The sequence below is a fragment of the Notamacropus eugenii genome, chromosome 1 (assembly GCF_028372415.1).
Source record: "Notamacropus eugenii isolate mMacEug1 chromosome 1, mMacEug1.pri_v2, whole genome shotgun sequence".
NCBI lineage: Eukaryota > Metazoa > Chordata > Mammalia > Diprotodontia > Macropodidae > Notamacropus > Notamacropus eugenii.
The window spans coordinates 267887367-267908560 of record NC_092872.1 but is presented as its reverse complement, the minus strand read 5'-3'; the positions used below and the strand labels follow the sequence as shown (position 1 = coordinate 267908560).

Below are 21194 nucleotides of genomic sequence, written 5' to 3'. Positions count from 1 at the left end.
CCACACAAGTAGTAGATGGACCTAACACATATCATTGTAATATCCTCCAAGTGCTTGACATGTATTATTTCTTTTGAACATCAAGATAACCTTGGGAGGTAGATTTTATAGGCATAATTATCCCAATTTTATACGTGAGAAAACTGAGGCTCAGATAGGCATGGTCACACAGCTAGTTAGTCTTAGAGGAAGGATCTGAATGCACTACCCCATGCTACCTCTCAGAGGAGATTCACCTCACCTTCTTCTCCTCCCGCCCTACTCCCCATCTTAGGCCATGTTGTTTTGGGGGAGGCTCTAGTTGAAGTTTCTGGAGCTGATTCAAGGGATTGAGAAAAATAGTGTGCTCTATATTTCTCCGCTGGGGAGGGGAGAGGTGTAACTTGCTGAGAGAAATAGTTCGATCCAACAGAGTCAACAAACTTTAGGCACCTACTGTGTGCAAGGTGTCACATGTTACTCAGGGAAAACAGAAATGGGGGAGTAGGAGTCCCTACTCTCAAAGAGCTTACGTTCTCTGGACTTTAGGAGGGAATAAGAGAAATTTTGATGAAAATCATTAGGATGCAGATGGGTGAGTCATTAGACAGCTTAGGAAGGACTGTCTAACCTCTAAAACTCACATCAAAAGCTCAGCATGTGTATGTGGCCCCTCTGCCTTTCACCCTTTCTTTCTTCTGCACAAACATTTGAGCTAAAGTGGATAAGGCATTTCCATTTTTAACTCTCTTTGCTTTGCTTAGAACTGACTCAGAATTATTCTTCTAGGCTGAAACTTTATATCACTGGCCTCAGTTCAAAGTTGATTTTGAAGACTTGAGCAAAATCCATTTAGCTGCTCATAAAACCACAGGAGAGTAAAAAGTACAAATGCATAGCCAATCCAAAGAGAGGAGGGGTGGAGAGTATCTAATTTTTTTCCCTTTCTGGCAAAAAATACTCAAACCCCTCAATCTTAACATGGCCAGAGTCACCAGGAAAGAATGCAATCTCAGCCAGCTACTCCAAGAGGGAAGGTGATGTAGGCGTAGGGGAAAGCACAGGCTATTGAAATCATATGTATGCGGGGTACAGACCCACAGCAGCAGACTAGAGTACCATTGATGGAGAAGTGGGCTCTGAATGAAGAGATGCGACACAGTCATTACTACACATCACTGTGCCAGGAACCCAGGACTTTGGTCAGTTTGGGAATGCCAAGTCAATGACCTTCAAGTCAATTCAACAAGCATTGATTAAGTACTTACTGTATACCAACTAGCATGATTTAGAGATTGGAATCAGCCTTGGAGTCAGGATGACCTTGGTAAAGTCTTGCCTCTGTCACATGCTCTCTAGTTAATCATGGGCAAGCTGATTAACTTTTCAGTAGCCCCACAACCAAGACTATAAATTTCAAAACAGTTACTGGTGGTCTGCTTTGCTAGAGAGAATTTCCTCTTCAGGGAACTCCTACTCCAATGAAATCACAGGTACAGACCAAATTTGAAAAATAAATAAATTGCATGAGTGAGTAGATAAATGAAAAACAAATAGACAAACATACTTGATCCTGGGGATACAAAAACAAAAATGCACCTCAAAAATCTTATATTCTCCTGGAGGGAAAAATCATACATTCAAAAATTAATAGTAAAAAAAAAACCATCCAAAATGAGCATTTCAACTTGTGTATATGTAGTCTTTGAGAATTGCCTACAGTTCAGGAAAGAAAATGACTCACTCATTATCACACAGTATTAAAAACATTTGAACCCAGGTTCTCCCGACCACAGTACTGTGGACTATACCTATGATTTCACAACCCATTCATGACTGCTTGTCTTGTCTGGGGAAGTGGATCCACTGATGAAGTCCCAGATCCATCCAAGCAAGTACCAAAGCACTGAACCATCAATGTGAACAATCAATCCCAGAGGAACAAAGAGAATGCCCAGGAATCTTTTACTGCCAATGTCCTCCAGGTCCTTCCTGCACTGAAGCCCAGCCACATCCAAACTTGACCTGATCTAAGACACTGTGGAGGAGTCAGGGAAGAGGTGATATTGGAGCCCCATGAACGTGTCAGAGCTGATATATCTAGATCTTGGCCACAGAAAGTCCAGTTTTCTGGGATTAGAAAGGCAAACTATTTTGTCCCTACCCAACTCCACTGACTCATATCAACTGCTCATGGAGTGTTGATGGAAGAGTTACAAGGCAAGTAGTATCTATTGACAGTGCCTCAGGAAGGCCAATCTTACCATGTAGCCTGGGGCAAGTCACAGAACCTTTGGAGGCTCAGTTTCCTTGTCTGTGAAATGAAAGATTGGGCTAGACACCCTCTGAGGTCCCTTCCAGCTCTGAATCAATGACTCTATGGTCCGGATTTAAAAGGCATGATATGACTGCTTTCAAGCCAATTGAATAAATGTTCATTAAATGTCTGCTATACGTCAAGCCCTATAAAACAATGCCTTTCCCTACGGGGCTTGGATCCCACTAGGGTGAGGGAGGAGGTGCAATGTGTGTGCAAATGAGTAAATACAACATATACATAGAACAATACACAATAAATTCAAAGCAGAGAGAATCCTAATAATTGGAGGGAACAGGAGAGGTCTCATGGAGCTGTGCTCGAAGGAAACTATGGGATTCTCTGGGGTAGACGTGAGGAGTGAAAGCATTCTAGTGATGGAATGACTGTACAAAGGTGTGGAGGCTGGAATTCTGTATTCGGGGAAGCGCTAACAAGTAGAACTGGACTAAAAAATTGGAATGAAGGTAACTAATATGAACTAAGTATGAAAAAGTAGATGGAGGCCAGATTGTGGGAGGTCTGAATGCCAGAATGGGGATTTTATATGTTAAATTACCCTAAATTCCTAGGATAAATCTTGTACCCAAAACAGCTTTTGCTACATAAAAAATTGAATCTTTTCTAGTGGGTAGGATCGTAAAGTTGACATTGAAAGGAGCCTCAGAGGCCAGCTAGTCCAGAACCCCTCATTTTATAGGTAGAAAAACTAAGGTCCAATGTATGTGACTTAGCCAAGGTCACACATACAGCTAGCAGGCATCAGAGACAGAATCTGAACTAGTCTTCTAGCCCCAGGATCTGTGGTCTTACTCACAGGTTTTTAATGTGGACATTACTAAAAACTCATATAAAACATCTGATAACCTTAAACTCATGAGGCACTTAGATTTGAATCCCACCTCCATCATCCAGTGTGACCATTGGCAAGTCTCTCAGCCTCAATTTTCTCACCTGTAAAAATAAGAATGATAATGCCCTAATGATAACATCCACAGAGTATTTGTGAGGATCAAATAAAAATCACTTGCAAACCATCAACTGTCATTGTTATTATTATCACACAAATATCTCATTCACATCTCACAGCATGGAAGGGAAGGGAAATCAGATTCCCCTTTTAGGAATCCATATTTTCCCCTCAGAAGAAATAAAGACACTTAGCCTCCACAAAAGTCCTGTTCCAAGGCTTCTTTTTGATATGGAGGTGACCTTGAGTTCTTGAAAGTTATACCAACAGAGAGCAAACTTGGTGGGGGGGGGGGGGGGTGGAGGGGAATGTTCTTCCAAGCTAGGAACACTTTGTGGATGGGTCAAGTGATGGGTCACATGCTCAGTGAGAGGTTTAGTCCCTTTCAGTGTGGAGATGCCCATCCCCAGACCAGATCGATGGCAGAAAATGGTAGAATGATGAATTTTTCAGTTTAAGCAACTTTCAGTGTTTATATCACAGAAGAGATGCATCCTATAGCAGTGAAAGGATGTCCCGCAAAAGCAAAATCACAGAGCTTTGAAGTACTGACAATGTACTTTGAAAGATCCAGCCATGTTCTTAGAAGATGATCTACACGTATCATAGATCTTCTAGATATTTGTATATATATATCAACATATATGAACATATAAATATATCTTGTGTATATGTCTATACATACATACACGAACATTGCTTAAGACCTTAGATTTCTTCAGGAACTCTTCATATAGAAACTCCCTTCACTGTTAGAAGTCATAGATTCTCAGTAATTTAGAATCTTCGAGCACCCCTAGGACAATTGAGATGTTATGTGACTCACCTATAGTCAGAGGCAGGCCTAGAACCTAGGTCTTTCTAACATGTAGGTTATTTTCTCAACATGATATAATAAGGCCCTACAACACTGCATTTGCCTTTAGCTAAATGGACCTCAAATTGCCATTCTAAGTGGGATGTCTTACCTGTTTCTGCTCATTCTGATGGATCCATGGCTTTGCCAATGTGAGCATTCCCTCCACTAGTCATCCTGTAGAGTTCCCCATCTTATCACCTTATAGAATTCTTATCATTTTTCCCCAATAACTCCTCCCTCGAGAACTAAGCCACTGCAATGAGGATGAGGGTAGGGGTATTGAGGGGCTTTCCCCATCCTCATCTAATAGCTCAGAATTGCTCAGTCTTTTGGGCATCCATTTTCTCTTCTTCTCAAACATCAATGAATATTTTGCTATTTCCATTGGGCCTCCAGTATCCCTAATTTCAATCACAAAGTAACTCTTTTCCAACTTCTCAATCAACAGTTTTATGAACTGCTCCTGTCCAACAGGGATTTTCATTTCACCAAGAACTCCCACTGACGTCAAATGGAGTTAAATGTGGAGATGAAAATGTGCAAAGAATCAGACCCCAGTTATTTTTAATAAAATAGAGGAGGCTGGATACATCCAGAGAGAATTCAGTGGGTACACCACATGCAGAAGAGAAACTTAGATCTATTTGATTTAAGGTGATAAGAAATGGATCCAAAATCATAATTAAGGCTCCCATGTTTTTGTCCCATATCTATCTTCTTTCTAAATCCTACAAGTTAGAAAGTAACCCAAATTAACAAGTACAGAATTGATCCTATTTTTCTGCCTTTCAATTTCCTATTTTTTCTTTCCCTGAGTTTTTATTTCTATAACTGCCATATCTAGTATATCTCCTACACACCAGGATAAGTAACTTTCAATATATCTGCCCAGTTGTCCATTTTCTAAACCAATATGGTGATGGAGGGAGTTGTAACAATGCCTTCTTTGTAAAAAGTTGAATTGAAAGTTTTTGACATAACACCTTTTCAGTCAGATTTTCTTTTAAATGCCAAAGAACATAATGTTTTAGTTTAGCTATAATTTAATAGACTCTCCTTTGTGCATTGAATGGCCTTTGGTTTGTTTTTGTAATGATGGCCATGGAGTTAGACTAGATGGTCTGGCAGCCTTAAAAAACTGAACATGTCCTACACCGGATTCATCATCTGTGTATCCAAACTGGCTTCTTCTCCTGAGCATGAAGTATCATGAGTACCATTTAATGAACACCACCATCTTATCAAATATCCAGGCTCAAAACCCAGAGCTCTAAGGAGCCAAAAATGAACCCCAGGGCTAGTAGTGGGACTGAGATTGGGAGGAAGAGAGGAGTAGAAGACATTACAAGGAATACTCCTGTGGTGGATGCAGTTATGGAGGGAGGGGATGCTTTCTCAATCTATCAATAAACATTAAGTTTCTAATATGTGCTAGGCTCAGGATATACAGCCCCAATATGAAACCATTCCTGCTCTTGACAAATATAGTCCTGTAAACCATTTCAGAGCTTGTATATACTACCTAGAGATTTCTCTAACCAACTTCACCAATGCAGCTACCACCATCCTAACTATGTAATCTTCAGTTCAACCCATTAGGAATTCATTAAATTGTCTATTTTTCAACAATCCAAATTTAAGAAAATTCCCAGTTTCTGGAGAATTTTAAAGATGTGCTTTTTATTGTTTTTCTTTTAAAAGCAGAAATTGTTCATAAGAGAAATGTAAATTAAGTAACTATGTGCTTTCATCACACATCTAATAAATTGGAAAAGATGATTTTTTAAAATCACCGTACAGTTATATTTATAGCAATTTTTGTGTAAACAAAGAGTTGGAAATCGAGGGGATGCCCACCAATTATGGTATATGAGTGTAATGGAATACTATTGTGCTATAAGAAATGACAAACTGTTGGACTTCAGAAAAACCTGGAAAGACTTATATGAATTGATGCTGAGTGAAATGAGCAGAACCAGGAGAACATTATACACAGTAACAGCCACGTTGTGCAAGGACTATTTATAACAGATTTAGCCCTTCACGGCAATGCAAGGACCTAAAACATTCCCAAAAGACTCTTCAAGCAAAATACCGTCCACATCTAGAGAAAGAATTATGGAATTGGAATGCATAATGAAGCATACTATTTTCTCTTGTGTTATGTTTTGGTTAAGTTTAGTTTTTTCATGGTTTCTTCAATTTGTTTTAATTCTTCAGTGCAACATGAGTAATGTGAAAATGTGTTTAATAAGAATGTATGTGTAGAACCCATGTAAGACTGTATGCCATCTTGGGGAGAGAGGAGAGAGGGAGGGGGAGAAAATTTAAAACTTATGGAAGTGATTGTTGAAAACTGAAAACAAACAAATTAATTATTTTTTTTAAAAAGAAGAAAAGAAAAACTACTGGGAAAAATAAATAAAATGGTCCAGGACTATTCCAAAAGACTCAATATGGAAAATATTATGTACATCCAGAGAAAAAATTGATGGAATCTGAATGCAGATTGAAGCATACTACTTCCCCTTTTTTTTAGTTTTTTTGTCCCTTTTGTTCTGTCTTTTTCTTTCACAACACGACTAATGTGGAAATATGTTTTACAGTACTGAACATGTATAACCTATGTCAGATTGCTTGGCATCTTGAGGAAGGAGAAGGGAAGGAAGGGAGGGAAAAAAATCTGGAACTCAAAATCTTTCAAAAATGTATGTTTAAAATTGTCTTTGAATGTAATTAGAAAAAATTAAATATTATTTTAAAAAACTCCAGCGTTGGAGGGACTATCAAAAGATAGGTATGCTAAAACTGTTGTTTGAGCTATTAATTGGTCCAGTCATTTTGGCAAAAAATTAGTAATTTAACAAGAAAAGTCACCAAAATGTTCAAATTCACTGATCCAACTATTGTATGTATACCCCAAAATAGGTCAGTGACAAAGAGAAAGAGTTTGTATATGGCAACATAAACATAGCAACATTCCTTGGAGTAGTTGTTTTTTTTTTTTTTTTTTTAAGCCAGAAACAAAGAGGGTGAGTGCCCATTGACTGGGGAATGGCCAAAAAAATATAGTATATGAATATAAGGTAATATTATTGTACCATAAAAAAGACTTCACGCAAAGAATGAAGAACACAGCAAGACATGCAAACCAATGCAGCACAAAAAGAGTGGAACTCATGGTGGCACCACATTGGAAAGAGTACTAGAGTCAGGAAGACCAGAGTTCAAATCCTACCTTATACACTTTTTAGTTGTGTTTCTTGGGCAAGTCTTTTAATTCCTGTATGCCTCAGTTTCTGCATCTATAAAATTGGGATAGTAACAACACCTAACCTATAAGAGTACTTGAGATGATTAAATAATGTAATATTTATAAAGTGCTTTGCAAGCTTCATTTTTAATGATATTTTATTTTATGCCCAATTATATGTAAAGACAACTTGAACATTCATTTTGTAAAAAAAAAAAAATTAAGTTCTAAATCCTTTCCCTCCCTCTCCAGCCCTGTCCCTTTCCCTGAGACAGGGAGGAGTTTGACATAGGTTATACATGTGCAATCATACAAAACATATTTCATATTAGTCACTAGTGAAAGAAGAAACAGACCAAAAAATAAATAAATAAAGTGGGAAATGGTATGCTTTGATTTTCCTTCAGACTCCCTCAGGTCTTTCTTGGGATATGGATGGCATTTTCCATCATGAGTCTTTTGGAGTTGTCTCAGATCCTTGCATTACTGAGAACAGCTAAGTCTGTCAAAGTGAGTCATCATCCAGTGTTGCTGTTACTGTGTACAATGTTCTCCTGGTTCTGCTCACTTCACTCAGAATCAGTTCATATAAGTCTTTCCATGTTTTTCTGAAGTCCACCTGCTCATCATTTCTTATAGCACAATAGTATTCCATTAGCATTATGCCACATGTTTAACCATTCCCTAATTGATTGGCATCCCTTCAATTTCCACTTCTTAGCCACCACAAAAAGAGGTACTATAAATAATATTGTACAAATAGGTCCTTTTCCCTTTTACAAAAAATCTCTTTGGAATGTAGACCTAGTAGTGATATTGCTGGATCAAAGGGTATGCACAGATTTATAGCTTTTTAGGCATAGTTCCAAATTGCCCCCAGAATGGTTGAATCAGTTCACAACTCCAGCAACAAATAAATGTCCCACATACCCTCGAACATGTTTCCTTTTCTATCATATTAGATAGCCTAATAGGTATGAAGTGGTACCTGAGAGTTGTTTTACTTTGTGTTTCTCTAATTAATAATGATTTAGAATTATTTTCATATGATTACAGCTTTGGTTTTTTTCTCTGAAAACTACCTATTCATATCCTTTGACCATTTATCAATTGAGGAATGACTTGTATTCTTCTAAATTTGACTCAGTTTTCTATATATTTGAGAAATGAGGCCTTTATCAGAGACACCATAAAAATTGTTACCCAGCTTTCTTTTTTTCTTCTAATTGTGCTTGCACTGGTTTTAATTTGTGCAAAACCTTTTTAATTTAATATAATCAAAATTATCCATTTTACATCTCATAATCCTCTCTATCTCTTATTTGGGCATTAAATTCTCTCCCTTCTTCATATATCTGATAAATAAACTATTCCTTGCTCTCCTAATTTGCTTTTTGACCTTATCTTGGCATGCAGTGTGAGATGCTAGTGTATACTGCTTTTCAGTTTTCCTAGCAGTTTTTGTCAAATATTGAGTTCTTGTCCTAAAGGTCTTTGGGTTTTTCAAAAAGTAGATTACTATGACATTTACTGCTGCGTCTTGTGTATCTAATCTGTTCAACTGATTCATCATCCTATTTCTTCACCAGTACCAGGTAATTTTCATGATTACTACTTTATAATTTGAGTATAATATAATTGGAGATCTAATATGACTAGGCCATCTTCCTTTGCATTTTTAAAATTGATTCCTTGATATTCTTGACCTTTTGTTCTTCCAGATGAATTTTGTCATGATTTTTTGTAGCTCTATAAAAAAAATTGTGGTAGTTTGATTGTTTCGTAACTAAATAAGTAAATTAATTTAAATAGAATTGTCATTTTTATTATGTTGACTTGATCTAACTTTGAGTAATTGTTATTTTTCCAGTTGTTTATTTCTGACTTTATTTCTGTGAAAAGTGTTTTGTAATTGTGTTCATGTAGTTCCTGGCTTGTCTTAGTGGATATGTTCCCAAGTATTTTATATTGTCTATAGTTATTTTAGATGAAATTTCTTTTTCTATCTCTTGATGCTGGACTTTGTTGGTGATATATAAAAGTGCTGATGATTTATATGGATTTGTTTTATATCCTGCACCTTTGTTAAAGTTGTTAACTATTTAAATTAGTTTTTTACTTGATTCTCTAAGATTCTCATTGCCTATTCAAATTCCTTCCATTTCTTTTTCTTCTCTAATTCATTATTGAATAATTGTGGTGCTGATGGACATTCTTGTTTCACCCCTGATCTTCTTGGGAAGGCAGCTAACTTATCCCCATTATAGATAATACTTGGTGATGATTTTAGAAAGATATTAGTTATCATTTTAAGGAAAGCTCCATTTATTCATATGCTCTCTAGTGTTTTTTAATTGGAATGAGTACTGTATTTTGTCAAAAGCTTTATAATCATCTGATTTCTGTTGGTTTTGTTATTGATATGGCAAATTATAATGATAGCTTTCCTAATATTGAATGAGCCCTGCATTCCCTATATAAATCACACTTGATCTTAGTGTGTGATCCTCATAATACATTGCTGTGATCTCCTTGCTAACATTTTATTTAAAATTTTGCATAAAAATTCATTAGGGAAATTTATCTATAATCTTCTTTCCCTGTTTTGACTCTTCCTGGCTTAGGTATCAGCGCCATATTTGTATCATAAAAAGAAATTCGATAGGATTCCTTCACCTATTTTTCCATATAGTTTATGGAGTATTGGAATTAACTGTTCTTTAAATGTTTGTTCACATCCTTGGACCATTTATCAATTGAGGAATGACTTACGTCCTTCTAAATTTGAATTCACTTGTGAATCCATCTGGCTCTAGGGATTTTTCTTAGGGTGGTCATTGATGGATTGTTCAATTTTTTTTCAAAAAATGGTTTTATTAAAGTATTCTATTTCCCCTTCTCTTAATCTGGGCAACTTATATTTTTGTAAATATTCATCCATTTTACTAAGATCATCAGATTTCTTGGCATGTAATTGGGCAAAATAACTCCTAATAATTGCTTTGGTTTCCTTTTCATTTGGTGGTGAATTCATTCTATTCATTTTTGATATTGATAATTTGATTTCCTTCTGTTTTAAATCAAATTAACCAGTTATCAGTTTTATTTTTTGGTTCAAGTGTTTTCTTACTTTCAATTGTATAAATCTCTCCTTTAATATTCAAAATTTCCAGTGTTTAATTGAAAATTTTTAATTGGTTCTTGTTCTAGCTTTTTTCTGTTGCATGTCCAATTCATTTATCTGCTCTTTCTCTATTTTATTGAGTTAAACATTTAGGAATATAAATTTTCCCCTAAGTATAGCTTTGGCTCTGTCCCATAAATTTTGGTGTGTTGTCTGACTGTTCTCATTCTCTTTAATGATTTGTTCTTTGATCCACACATTTTTAGCATTAGCTTATTTAATTTCCAATTAATTTTTAATCTGTCTTTGCACTGCCCTTTATTGAATGAAATTTTTATTGCATTATGATCTGTAAAGGATGCATTAGTTATTCCTTTCTACTTTTGATTGTGAGGTTTTTGTGCCCTAACACTTGGTCAATTTTTGTGTAGGTACTGTGTACCACTGAGGAAAAGGTACATTCTTTTCTATCCCCATTCAATTTTCTCCAGAAGTTTATCTTATCTAATTTTTCTAAAGTTCTGTTCACCTTCTTAACATCTTTCTTTTTTGTTTTTGATTAGATCTATCTAGTTCTGAGAGGGGAAAGTTTCACGAGTATAGTTTTACTGTCACTTTCTCCTATAACTAATTTAACTTCTCCTTTAAAAATGTGAATATTATACCATTTGATGCATATATGTTTCGTGTTGTTATTACTTCATTGTCTATAGTATCTTTAAGCAAAATGTAGTTTCCTTCTTTGTCTCTTTTACATTAGATCTATTTCTGTTTTTGCTTTGTCTGAGATCTTGATTGTTACCCCTGCTTTTTCACTTCAACAGAAGCAAAATAGTTTCTGCTCCAGCCCCTTATCTTTGCTCTATGTGTATTTTTCTGCTTCAAATATGTATTTTGTAAACAATAATATTCTAGGATTCTGGTTTTCAATCCACCCTGCTATCTGCTTCTCTTTCATGGGTGAGTTGATCCCATTCACCTTCACAGTTATGATTACTGTGTATTTCCCTCCATCCTATTTTCCCCTATTTATCTTTCTCTCTCTTTTCTTTTACCCTGTCCCTCCTCATCAGTGTTTTGTTTCTGACTATAGTCTTCCCCAATCCACCCTTCCTTTTATCATTCTCCCACTCACTTTTCTTATTCCTTTCCTCTCCTACTTCAAGGCAAGATAGATTTCTGTACCCAACAGAGTGTGTGTGTTATTTCCTCTTTGAGCCAATTATGATGAGAGTAAGTTTCAAGCTATGCCCACCTAACCCCATCTTTCCCTCCACTGTAAAGGTCTTCTGTGCTTCTTCATATGAGATAACTTACTCCATTTTATCTCTCCTTTCTCTTTTCTCCCAGTACTATCATCTTTCTCACCCTTTAATTTTGTTTTTGAGTGTTTTTGTCTATTATCCCATAAAAGCCAACTCATACTTGCACCCTGTGTCTATGTATACTCCTTCTAACTGACCTAATAGTGATAAAATTCTTAAGAGTTACAAGGATCATCTTCCTGTGGAGGGATGTAAACAGTTTAACCTTGTTAAATCCCTTATATTTTCTCTTTCCTATTTACCTCTTGATTCTTATATTTGAATATCAACTCTTCTGTCCAACTTTGATTTTTTCATCAGAAATTCTTGAAAGTCCTTTATTTCGTTGAATGTCAATTTTCCCCCTGAAGGATTATGCTCAGTTTTACTGGATAATTGATTCTTATTTGTAATCCTAGCTCTTGTTCTTCTGGAATATCATATCCCAAGCCCTCTGGTCCTTTAATGTAGGAGCTGCTAAATCTCATGTAGTCCTCACTGTGGCTCCATAATTGAATGATTTTTTTGGACTGTTTACAGTATTTTCTCCTTGACCAAGAGTTCTGGAATTTGGCTATAATGCTTCTGGGAGTTTTCATTTTGGGGTCTTTTTCAGTAAGTAATCAGTGGGTTCCTTCAATTTCTATTTTACTCTCTGGTTCTATGATATCAAGATAATTTTCCTTCACAATTTCTTGAAATATGTTGTCCAGACTCTATTTTTTGTCATGACTTTCACATAGCCCAATAATTCTTAAATTATTTCTCCTGGATTTATTTTCTAAGTCAGTTGTTTTTCCAATGAGATATTTCACATTCTATTCAATTTTTTCATCATTTTGTTTTTTGTTTTTATTGTTTCTTGATGTCTAATGGACACATTAGCTTCCACTTGCCCAATTCTAATTCTTAATGAATTAGTTTCTTCAGTGAGCTTTTCTGCCTTCTTTTTCATTTGGCCAATTTTACTTTTCAAGGAGTTACTTTCTTCAGTGAGTTTTTGTACATGTTTTTCCATTTTTTATGCTTCCTTTACCGAGCTGTTGACTCTTTTTTTGTGATTCTCTTGAATCACTCTCATTTTTTTTCCCAATTTATTCTTCTACCTCTCTTATTTGTTTTTAAAATCCTTTTTAAGGTCCTCCACAAGTTCTTTTTCATCCTGAGAACAAGTCACATTTTTCTTTGAGGCTGTGTATTTAGGTGCTTTGGCATTATTGTCCTCTTCTGAATTTGTTTTGATCTTTCTGGTCACCATAGTAACTTTCTTTGCTTGGATTCTTTTTTTATTGCTTTTTTCTCATTCTCAAGCCTATTTCATGACTTTTAAAGTTGGGCTTTGCTCCTGGGGTGCACCAAGTTTCTTATGTCAGAGGCTCAGAGATTAGCCTCTGATCTGCTACTCTGGGTGTTCAAGGTCTTGCAGGTAACCTACTGTGTTGGTAGCCTACTGCGCCGCTGGCCTGCCATGCCCCTGACCTGTTGTACCAGGGTACCAGAACCCCAAGTTCTCATCATTGACCTACACCAAGGCTCAGGGTACCACTGACTTGCTGGAATACAGCCTGCTTCTGGTTTTCTTGGAGGCCACCTGCACTGGACTTCACTCTCTTTTTATCTGAGTGATGCAAACCTTTACTGTTGACCTTCTAGGTTGTCTTGGGCTGGAAAATTGTTTCACTCTATCTTTGTCTGTTTTGAGGCAACATTTTGTAGTTTTTTGGAGGTAAATTTTGGAGAGTTCAGGTGAGTTCCTGTCTTATTCTGGCTCCACCTAAACTTCAAACTTTAAAGAACTATTTAAGTGTGTGCTATATATAATGTCAACAAAAACAATACTGAGATGCTTCCAAATTCAGGTTTATTGCAATGATCAATCTTGTTCCCAAGGAAAATGAGATGCAATATGTGATAGTGAATAGAATGCTGGACTTGGAGTTAGGAGGAGAGTTAAAATCCCACCTCTAACACTAGCTATAAGACCTTGGGCAAATCAATTTATCTTTTGTATGGGTTTCCTATCTGTAAAATGAGGAGGTTGAACTAAATGATCTTCAAGGTTTCTCCTGGTCTAAATCTATGACAGTATTATCTTATGGAACATACCTCTCTCTAAATGGTAAGAGGTGGGGGACTATGGGTATAGAACAATGTATAAATTGTGAGAAATTATCACTTTATTGGTTGAAATTTCCCTTCCTCATTTAATTCTCACAACAACCCTCCTAAAAGGATCCCTGTTTTACAGATGAGTAAACTCAGGCTGAGAGTTTAAGTGACTTGCTTAGGGCAAATGTCTTAAGCAGATTTTAAATAGTAGTCTTGCTGACTACAAGTTCAGGATATTGTCCACTCCTACAACCACCATCCCAAGAATTCAGTTGCAGTGAGGTGTGCTGGGAAATCATCCTAATGTTTAAAAGCTTGAATAACATTATTAAATAGGATGAAGGAAGAAAAAAAAAGTAAGTAAAAGTCAAAACTGTGCTTAAATGCTTCAGGCATTATTGTGCAACTATTTGTGCAAATAACTCTCAGTTGCTAGGGTTGATGATTGCTTTCAAGGAAAGAATTTAGGCAACAATATTTGTTCTATCTGTCTTTGGAAACTCTGCATTTTAAAGAGTTCAGAAAGCACTTTTTTTTGCACCCTGAGTAGGTCTTGAGTGCCAAGAAAGCATCCATCATAATTACACTTACTTTTCATTTCTTTGAATTTCATTTCAGCCCTACATGCATCCCTGGAAGACAGCATAAAGTTTCTGGGGGAAATAATGGCTGAAGTTGGACCGAATACTGTAGATAAACCCTACATGTCTGTCTTTAATGTACAACAAGCCAACGCAATCATCGATTACCTGAAGATGAGGTATTCTCCCTTTCCCAAAGCTATACCAACCCTGAAGAAAGGGCCTAGGAAAATGACCTATGAGATAAAATAATGCCTTTAAGCAACTTTGGACAATGCCAACTTTTTATTTTTGTACATCAGCACACATAGATTTGCCACCTAACAAACAAAGTCAGGAAATGCAAAGTTTCAGCTAACTTAACATCTTTAAAATGTGATTATGGTAAGATGGCATTTTCTAAAGTTCCTCTTATGCTAAAATACTCCAGGATATTTTTAGATCTAGTACCCAAACCCATCTCTTCTTGAATATCCCATGTTGTTTCAGGAGTACTTCCATAGACTCTCTGAGTTGGAAGGGGTCTCAGGGACTATCCAGAGGTGTCAAACTCACAGCCCAAAGCCCAAGTGCAGCCAGAACCAGGTTAAGATATAATTGGGAAAGTTTAATAAAATAAAGAAAATTTAATACAAGATAGATAGTGTTGATTTGTGGTTTTTGAAGTCAATATGAACCCATAGGCATCATTTCTATTTGAGTTTGACACCGCTGATCCCCATGTCCTGACAAAGAGGCCCTCTGCCTCTCACCCAGAAAATGAACATACATCCTGTGCTCTTACTTCTCTAATGGTGGAATCCACAATCTCCCAAGGAAGCCCATTTCACTTTCAGTAAGACTGATTTCAGGGAAATATATAGAGAATAGGGCAATGGGCATAGAGTCAGGATAACCAAGGATCACATTCTGCCTCTGGCACCAAATTAGGGAGTTGTGTGACTATGTGACAAGCCACTTAACCTTTAAGCCTCAGGCAACATTTTAAGACTACAAGATATAAATGACTATGAATTGGGCCAGTGCAGGCAGTGCCTACAAACAACACTCCAAATCACTGACTGATCTTCCTTACACAGAGGAGAAATGTGCCTTTACTTCTTGTCCCAAGTCCTGCCTTCAGGGGCCAAGCAGAAGAAATAAATCCTATTTCCCTTGACACCCTTCAAAAACAGGAGGACAGCTGTTGTTTTTCCCCCCATCCTTCCCTTCTCCAGTTTAAACATTCCCAGGTCTTTTAACTAGTACTCATGTAGCAGCCACACCTCCACAAATCCCTCTGCTGATGGGCTAAACCAGGCTGAGAGTAACTCAGGGGCCTCAGAGCCATTGGTGATCTAGGGGGATGTCTACCCCAAGCATGGGAAGAATTCCCCTGGTGGAATGGGTAGATGAGAACAATGTGTTCCCACGACCATGAAGGGGGATGGAGCAGGCTCTGAAGCATGCTAGACATCCAAGATGCCAAGATCACCCGCTGATCCTGCACCATCTCTTAGTCATTTTGACTTTTGTTCTGCCACTGGACTTAGATGACTCTGGAAGAGAGAGTGAAGCTGATAACTTTATGCAACTCTACTGCAATCCCATTCATGCTTGAGTCAAGACATCACCCCATGAAGTGAGTGTTCCTCATCAAAAACAAATGGCAAACAACAAAAGTTTAACATAGATTCGAGGCCCTTGTTCATCATCATGGCTTCCTTCTAGCTTATCATTGAGGCCCTCCTAACTGAACCCTGTATTTCAGCTATACTAGAACATTAGAGGTCAACAAATTCACTTGCTTCCTTTTATAATAAGGAAACTGAGGCACTGAGTAGTTTAAGGACTTGTCTATAGTCACACAACTAGTTTTAAAGGGAAGATTTGAATCTAAGTCTTTCTGATTCCAACTCCAACCATTACTCCATGCTCAATCCACCATAACTCATCGCTACCATCTATGAAAGCTCAATAAGAAATGTGGTCATATCCATGAAATCATACCAGCTTGATCATAGAGTTAGAGCTGAAAGAGCCCTCGAGGACCAGGTATTCCAACCACCTCAAGGTCACACAAGAAGTGCCAGAGGTGGGATCTAAATCCAGGTTCTCTGACTACAGTGCCAAATCTTCTCCCTAAGGTGCAGAAGTATGGGAGCTTGTGTAGAATCTTGCTTGTACCAGACAATTCAGAAGCAGCCAAGAACTTCACACTTACACATATTAACTTGATAAATAACATGCAGACGCATGCACCACAAGCAAGTCCAGACATCCCCCATCCCTTCACCATTTCTTCAAAAATACTCGGAATTTCTCTTTCATGTTGATCATGTCCTCATTTGCACTGTCATTCTTTGTTTACTGGCCCTACATCTTACATCCTTTCTTTAATTATGAGCTGCATCTTTTTTGCCTTTGTGTCCTCGGGGCCTTGCACATAGTAGGCCCTTAATAAATGGCTTTTTGAATATAACGGAATTAAATTAAATGGGTTATGTTAGTAGAAAGATCAGCTCCTAATGGAACTCTGAGAACCACAGCTGCCTGAGGATTTCTCCATTGATTTCAAATGCATTGAAACTTTGATCCATTACAACTTTCAGCAAAAGCCATTATTATACATGCTCAGTAGCTACATTTTAAATGTTAATTTCTCAGTTATATTAAAATCAATTTTCTTAAATAGCAAAAGGCACCAGAGTGAAACAGAAACCACTAAGATTTTTTTTTGTTCTCAGGCATTTTTAGAGATTATGAGACTATTAATTTTCCCAAACAGCAGGAAGAGAATTAAAGAAATTCAAATATTACTACAAACAGGATATTAGAGCTCAACATTTCAGCTGCTTCCCAGTCTCCAATGAGATGTCACTGAGAATCATCATTGTGCCAGCAATGGTACCATTGGTTTGGGGGACACTCCCAACCTTTGATGTTGTCAGAGCTACTAAGATTTTAGGTTTTAAAGAAGAAACAAAAACAGACTCATTAATGATGCCTTCTTTTTGCTACATTTATCCAATATATTCCAAGAAAATTAGCTTAAATATATTCAAGTCCATCTTTGAGGGAAAAAAAGGTGACATGAAATTGATGATGATTGCATCCTAATCAGTTCTGTATTAGAAAATAAGCTCCTTGCAGGCAAGGACTATTTTTTTTGTCTGAGTTTAACATCTTGGTGAAATTTCTGATTTTCTGTACTCAGGCACTTTCTCAGAAGCTGGACATGTGTTGAGGAGCAGGTGTTTTGATGTCTTATTGGTTTTCCCTAAATGATGTTGCACGAAAGGGCATCAGTAGCACCTGGTACATTACCCTGCTCATAGTAGAAGCTTAATAAATGCTTTTTGAATTGAAATGACCTGAAATGAATTCAATGGAATTAGGGAAAACCATAGGAGAAATTAAACAAGATTGGAGCCCAGGAAAACAGCATAGTTAGCTCTGGTGACTAGGGCTTTCACATGGGAGAGGAATTGGATTTCTTCTGTTCAATCTCAGAGGGAAGAGTTGGGAGAAATATTTCAGTGGAAGGTGGCAGGATGCTGGTTTATGCCTAATGTAAGGAAGAACTTCTAATGATTAAAAACTGCCCAAAATTAGAAGGTGCTGCCTCAGAAAAAAACATCATGTTGGGACTCCAAGTTACAGAATGGCTACTTACCATGTATACCTTTGAGGGAGTTTCTCTTCAGATATGAATTAGACCAGATGGTCTCTGAGGAACCTTCCTACTCAGATCCAGTGTAGTCCTCCAATTCTGTGACTTCAGGATGGGCAAGCCCAACAGGGCTAGGAGGTTCCCATTACTCAGCAGTGCTACTATTTGGAGGGTTCTTCCAGTACAATAACACTTGAAAGATAGTGTCCAATAATTTCTAAATAATTCTAGTTTCTCAATTTTTCAAATGGAATTAATGGCATGATTTTAAATGCTACATCACATTTTCAAACACCACGTCATTTTAAAAAGCCTTGAAAGTCTTAGCTTTTATGGACAATTTTATCTACATTGAGGAAATAGGGCCATAACCATTAGTGCAGGGCAGCTTTCTCCTGGTCAGCTTGACAGACTGCTAATATAATCATTACCTGTGGATGTGTACTTGACAAGTGAAATTGACTGCAGTTCCCCATTTATTTTGTATTTCAGCTTATTTCAACACTATAAGCTGTATGAATTTCTCTTCTTCTCTCCCAGGGATGAAATTGTGATAGGAACGGAGGTAAGTAATTTATCTGGATGGAACCAATTAAGCTGGATCTCTTAATGCATACTGATTAGCATCTGGGTTCTTTAAAAGCTTAGAGCAAATTCTTGTCATGATTACTCAAGTATTAATATAACCAACTAGTAGTTTGGGAAAAGAATAATGATATCAGAGGAGCTCAGGATTGAGAAAGTCAGCCCTCTCGGCAGTAAGCTTTGTGGATGGCATGTGGTTCATTTGTTGGGACAGTGTTTGAAAAAAATAGATTGATCATGTCTCCTGTTGATCTGCTATCAGCAAACAAAACCAGGCAGGGAAAGGGGACTGGGGCTGAATTTGGAATCAGAGGACATGGGTTCAAATGTCAATTCTGCCCCTTAAGAGCTACTGTATAACCTTGGGGAAAGTACTGTATTTCTCAGGGCCTATTTCCTCTCTTGAAAAATGGGGGATAGGGATGAACTAGATGCTCTTGACAGCCCCTTCCAAGTTAGCCTCTAATCTAAGCTTCTTTGAGACCTTCACTCCACCATTGTCTCTCAGCAACCACCTTCCCCCCCTCCTTGAAATTGTATTCTGTTCTCTCTGGAGCCATGTTATTATCATCTCTAGAATTCTGGGTCATTTCTCCCTAAGAAGTTCCATATTAAAAGGGAGACTTTTTATTTTCACATTTTCTCCCTTCCTATAGAGATTTTACCAACTCAAGTCTCTCTTCTTCCAGTAGTCTGATCCAATGGAAAGAACTCTGAAATTAGAGGCCAAAAGCCTGGGTTCAAATCCACATAATATTTATATGACTTGGAAACCTCACTGAATAGGGTCATAGGTTCCTAAATTTAATTCTGGATGGGATCTTAGAGGTAGTTAGATATAGCCTTGCTTCACACATCAAGAAACTGAGGCACAGAGATGGTAAGTGACTTGTTTACTCTTATATAGAAAATACGTGATTAAATTGAGATTTGAATGCAGATCTTCCTTATTCAAGGCAACGAGGTGGTACAGTGGTTAGAACGCCAGGCCTGGAGTCAGAAAGACTCATCTTCATGAGTTCAAATTCAGCCTCAGACATTTACTAGCTATGTGACCTTGGGCAAGTCACTTCACCCTGCTCATCTCAATTTCTTCATCTGTAAAATGAGCTGGAGAAGGAAATGGCCAACCACTCCAGTATCTTTGCCAAGAAAACTCCAAGTGGAAGAGTCAAACATAACTGAAATAACCAAACAACAACAAAAACTTCCTTACTCCAAATCCAGAGCACTATCCACACTACCACCTCTTCCCTTCTTAGGGCACCAATTTTCTCATTTGTAAAATGAGGTTGCAATCAATGACCTCCAAGATCCCTCCCAGCTCTAAATATGTCATCCCATTATTTGTGAAATGGAGGGGAAGAGGTGGGGATAGAAGACTCACAGCTAGGAATTCTTGCTCCTGGGACCAATTCATCTGAAGGTGTAAGAATACATAGTGATTGGGATGGAGAAGACCATCTGCAAGGTACTCAGTAAGAATAGCTAACAATAACAATGATAGACCAGAAAAGGTATTCTAGAGCACTTTTACAAATGTCATTTCATCTCCTCCTCACAATAATCCTGGGAGATGGGGGATGTTACTATTCTTCATCTTATAGATGAGGCAGAGAGAGATGTTAAGGTACTTGCCTAGGATCACACTGCTAGTAAGTGTCTGAGGCTGGATTTGAATTTGGGTTTTCATGATGATAGGTACAGCACTGTCCCACTTACTTGCCTCTTAAGTTTTGGGGAAGAATGACCTGGAGTTTCCTAGATGACATCAGGACAGGATGGAGTCAGCTTAAAAGGAGGAGCAGTAGTTGCTGAGTGTTAGAACGAGAGAGGGGCTTTGACAGAGGCTGTGGACACCCACTGCAGACTGCTGACCTTCTGTGAGGAGGTGTGGGCACAAAAGCAGCGAGCCTTAGACAAGAAGCCAGGAGATGGAGTGGCTTCAGTAATTGAAATGAGGAGAATGACATCAGAGAACAGAAGGAATGTGAGACAAAGAAAGCCATGATGAATGGGGATTGGTCAGCTATAGAGAAAGGTTCCCAGAGGGGAGAGTAGAAAGGGAGCCCATGGAGGGAGAGGGACCAGAGAAAGCTAAGGCTTAAGTGGATTCTCACCTAGAATTGCAGAGATTAAAGAGACAAGAGGTAGAAACTTGCTTGCCAATGGACAGTACCCAGGATGAAAGAATGAAATAAGCCCAAAGATCTTAATATAAATTACGAGCCCAGGTTCCAGGGGGTGGAGCTCAAGGTGGGGGAATAGGGGTGGGAGTGAGAGATATAAGCATGGGAATAAATTGTTTGTTTGACAGGAAATACATCAACTACTATCATAATCATCCACAAGTGTATAATGAATGTTTACTCTGCAGGGGGCTGTTCCTAGCTCTGAGGGACTAAAGGAGGGAAGAGAGGAGGGAAGCATAGATCCTGCTCTCAAAGAGTTAAAATTGAGG

At 37.7% G+C, this 21194-nt stretch overlaps 1 protein-coding gene across 1 annotated transcript in view; it reads left to right on the top strand.

The window, feature by feature from the left end:
• Positions 1–21194, top strand: part of CABCOCO1 (ciliary associated calcium binding coiled-coil 1) — a 173313-nt gene that overhangs the window by 57545 nt on the left and 94574 nt on the right. Inside the window, exons 4-5 of the mRNA XM_072628864.1 lie at positions 14534–14675; positions 18641–18713. Of these exons, the coding sequence (XP_072484965.1) occupies positions 14534–14675; positions 18641–18713 (215 nt within the window). The remainder of the gene's footprint in view (positions 1–14533; positions 14676–18640; positions 18714–21194) is intronic.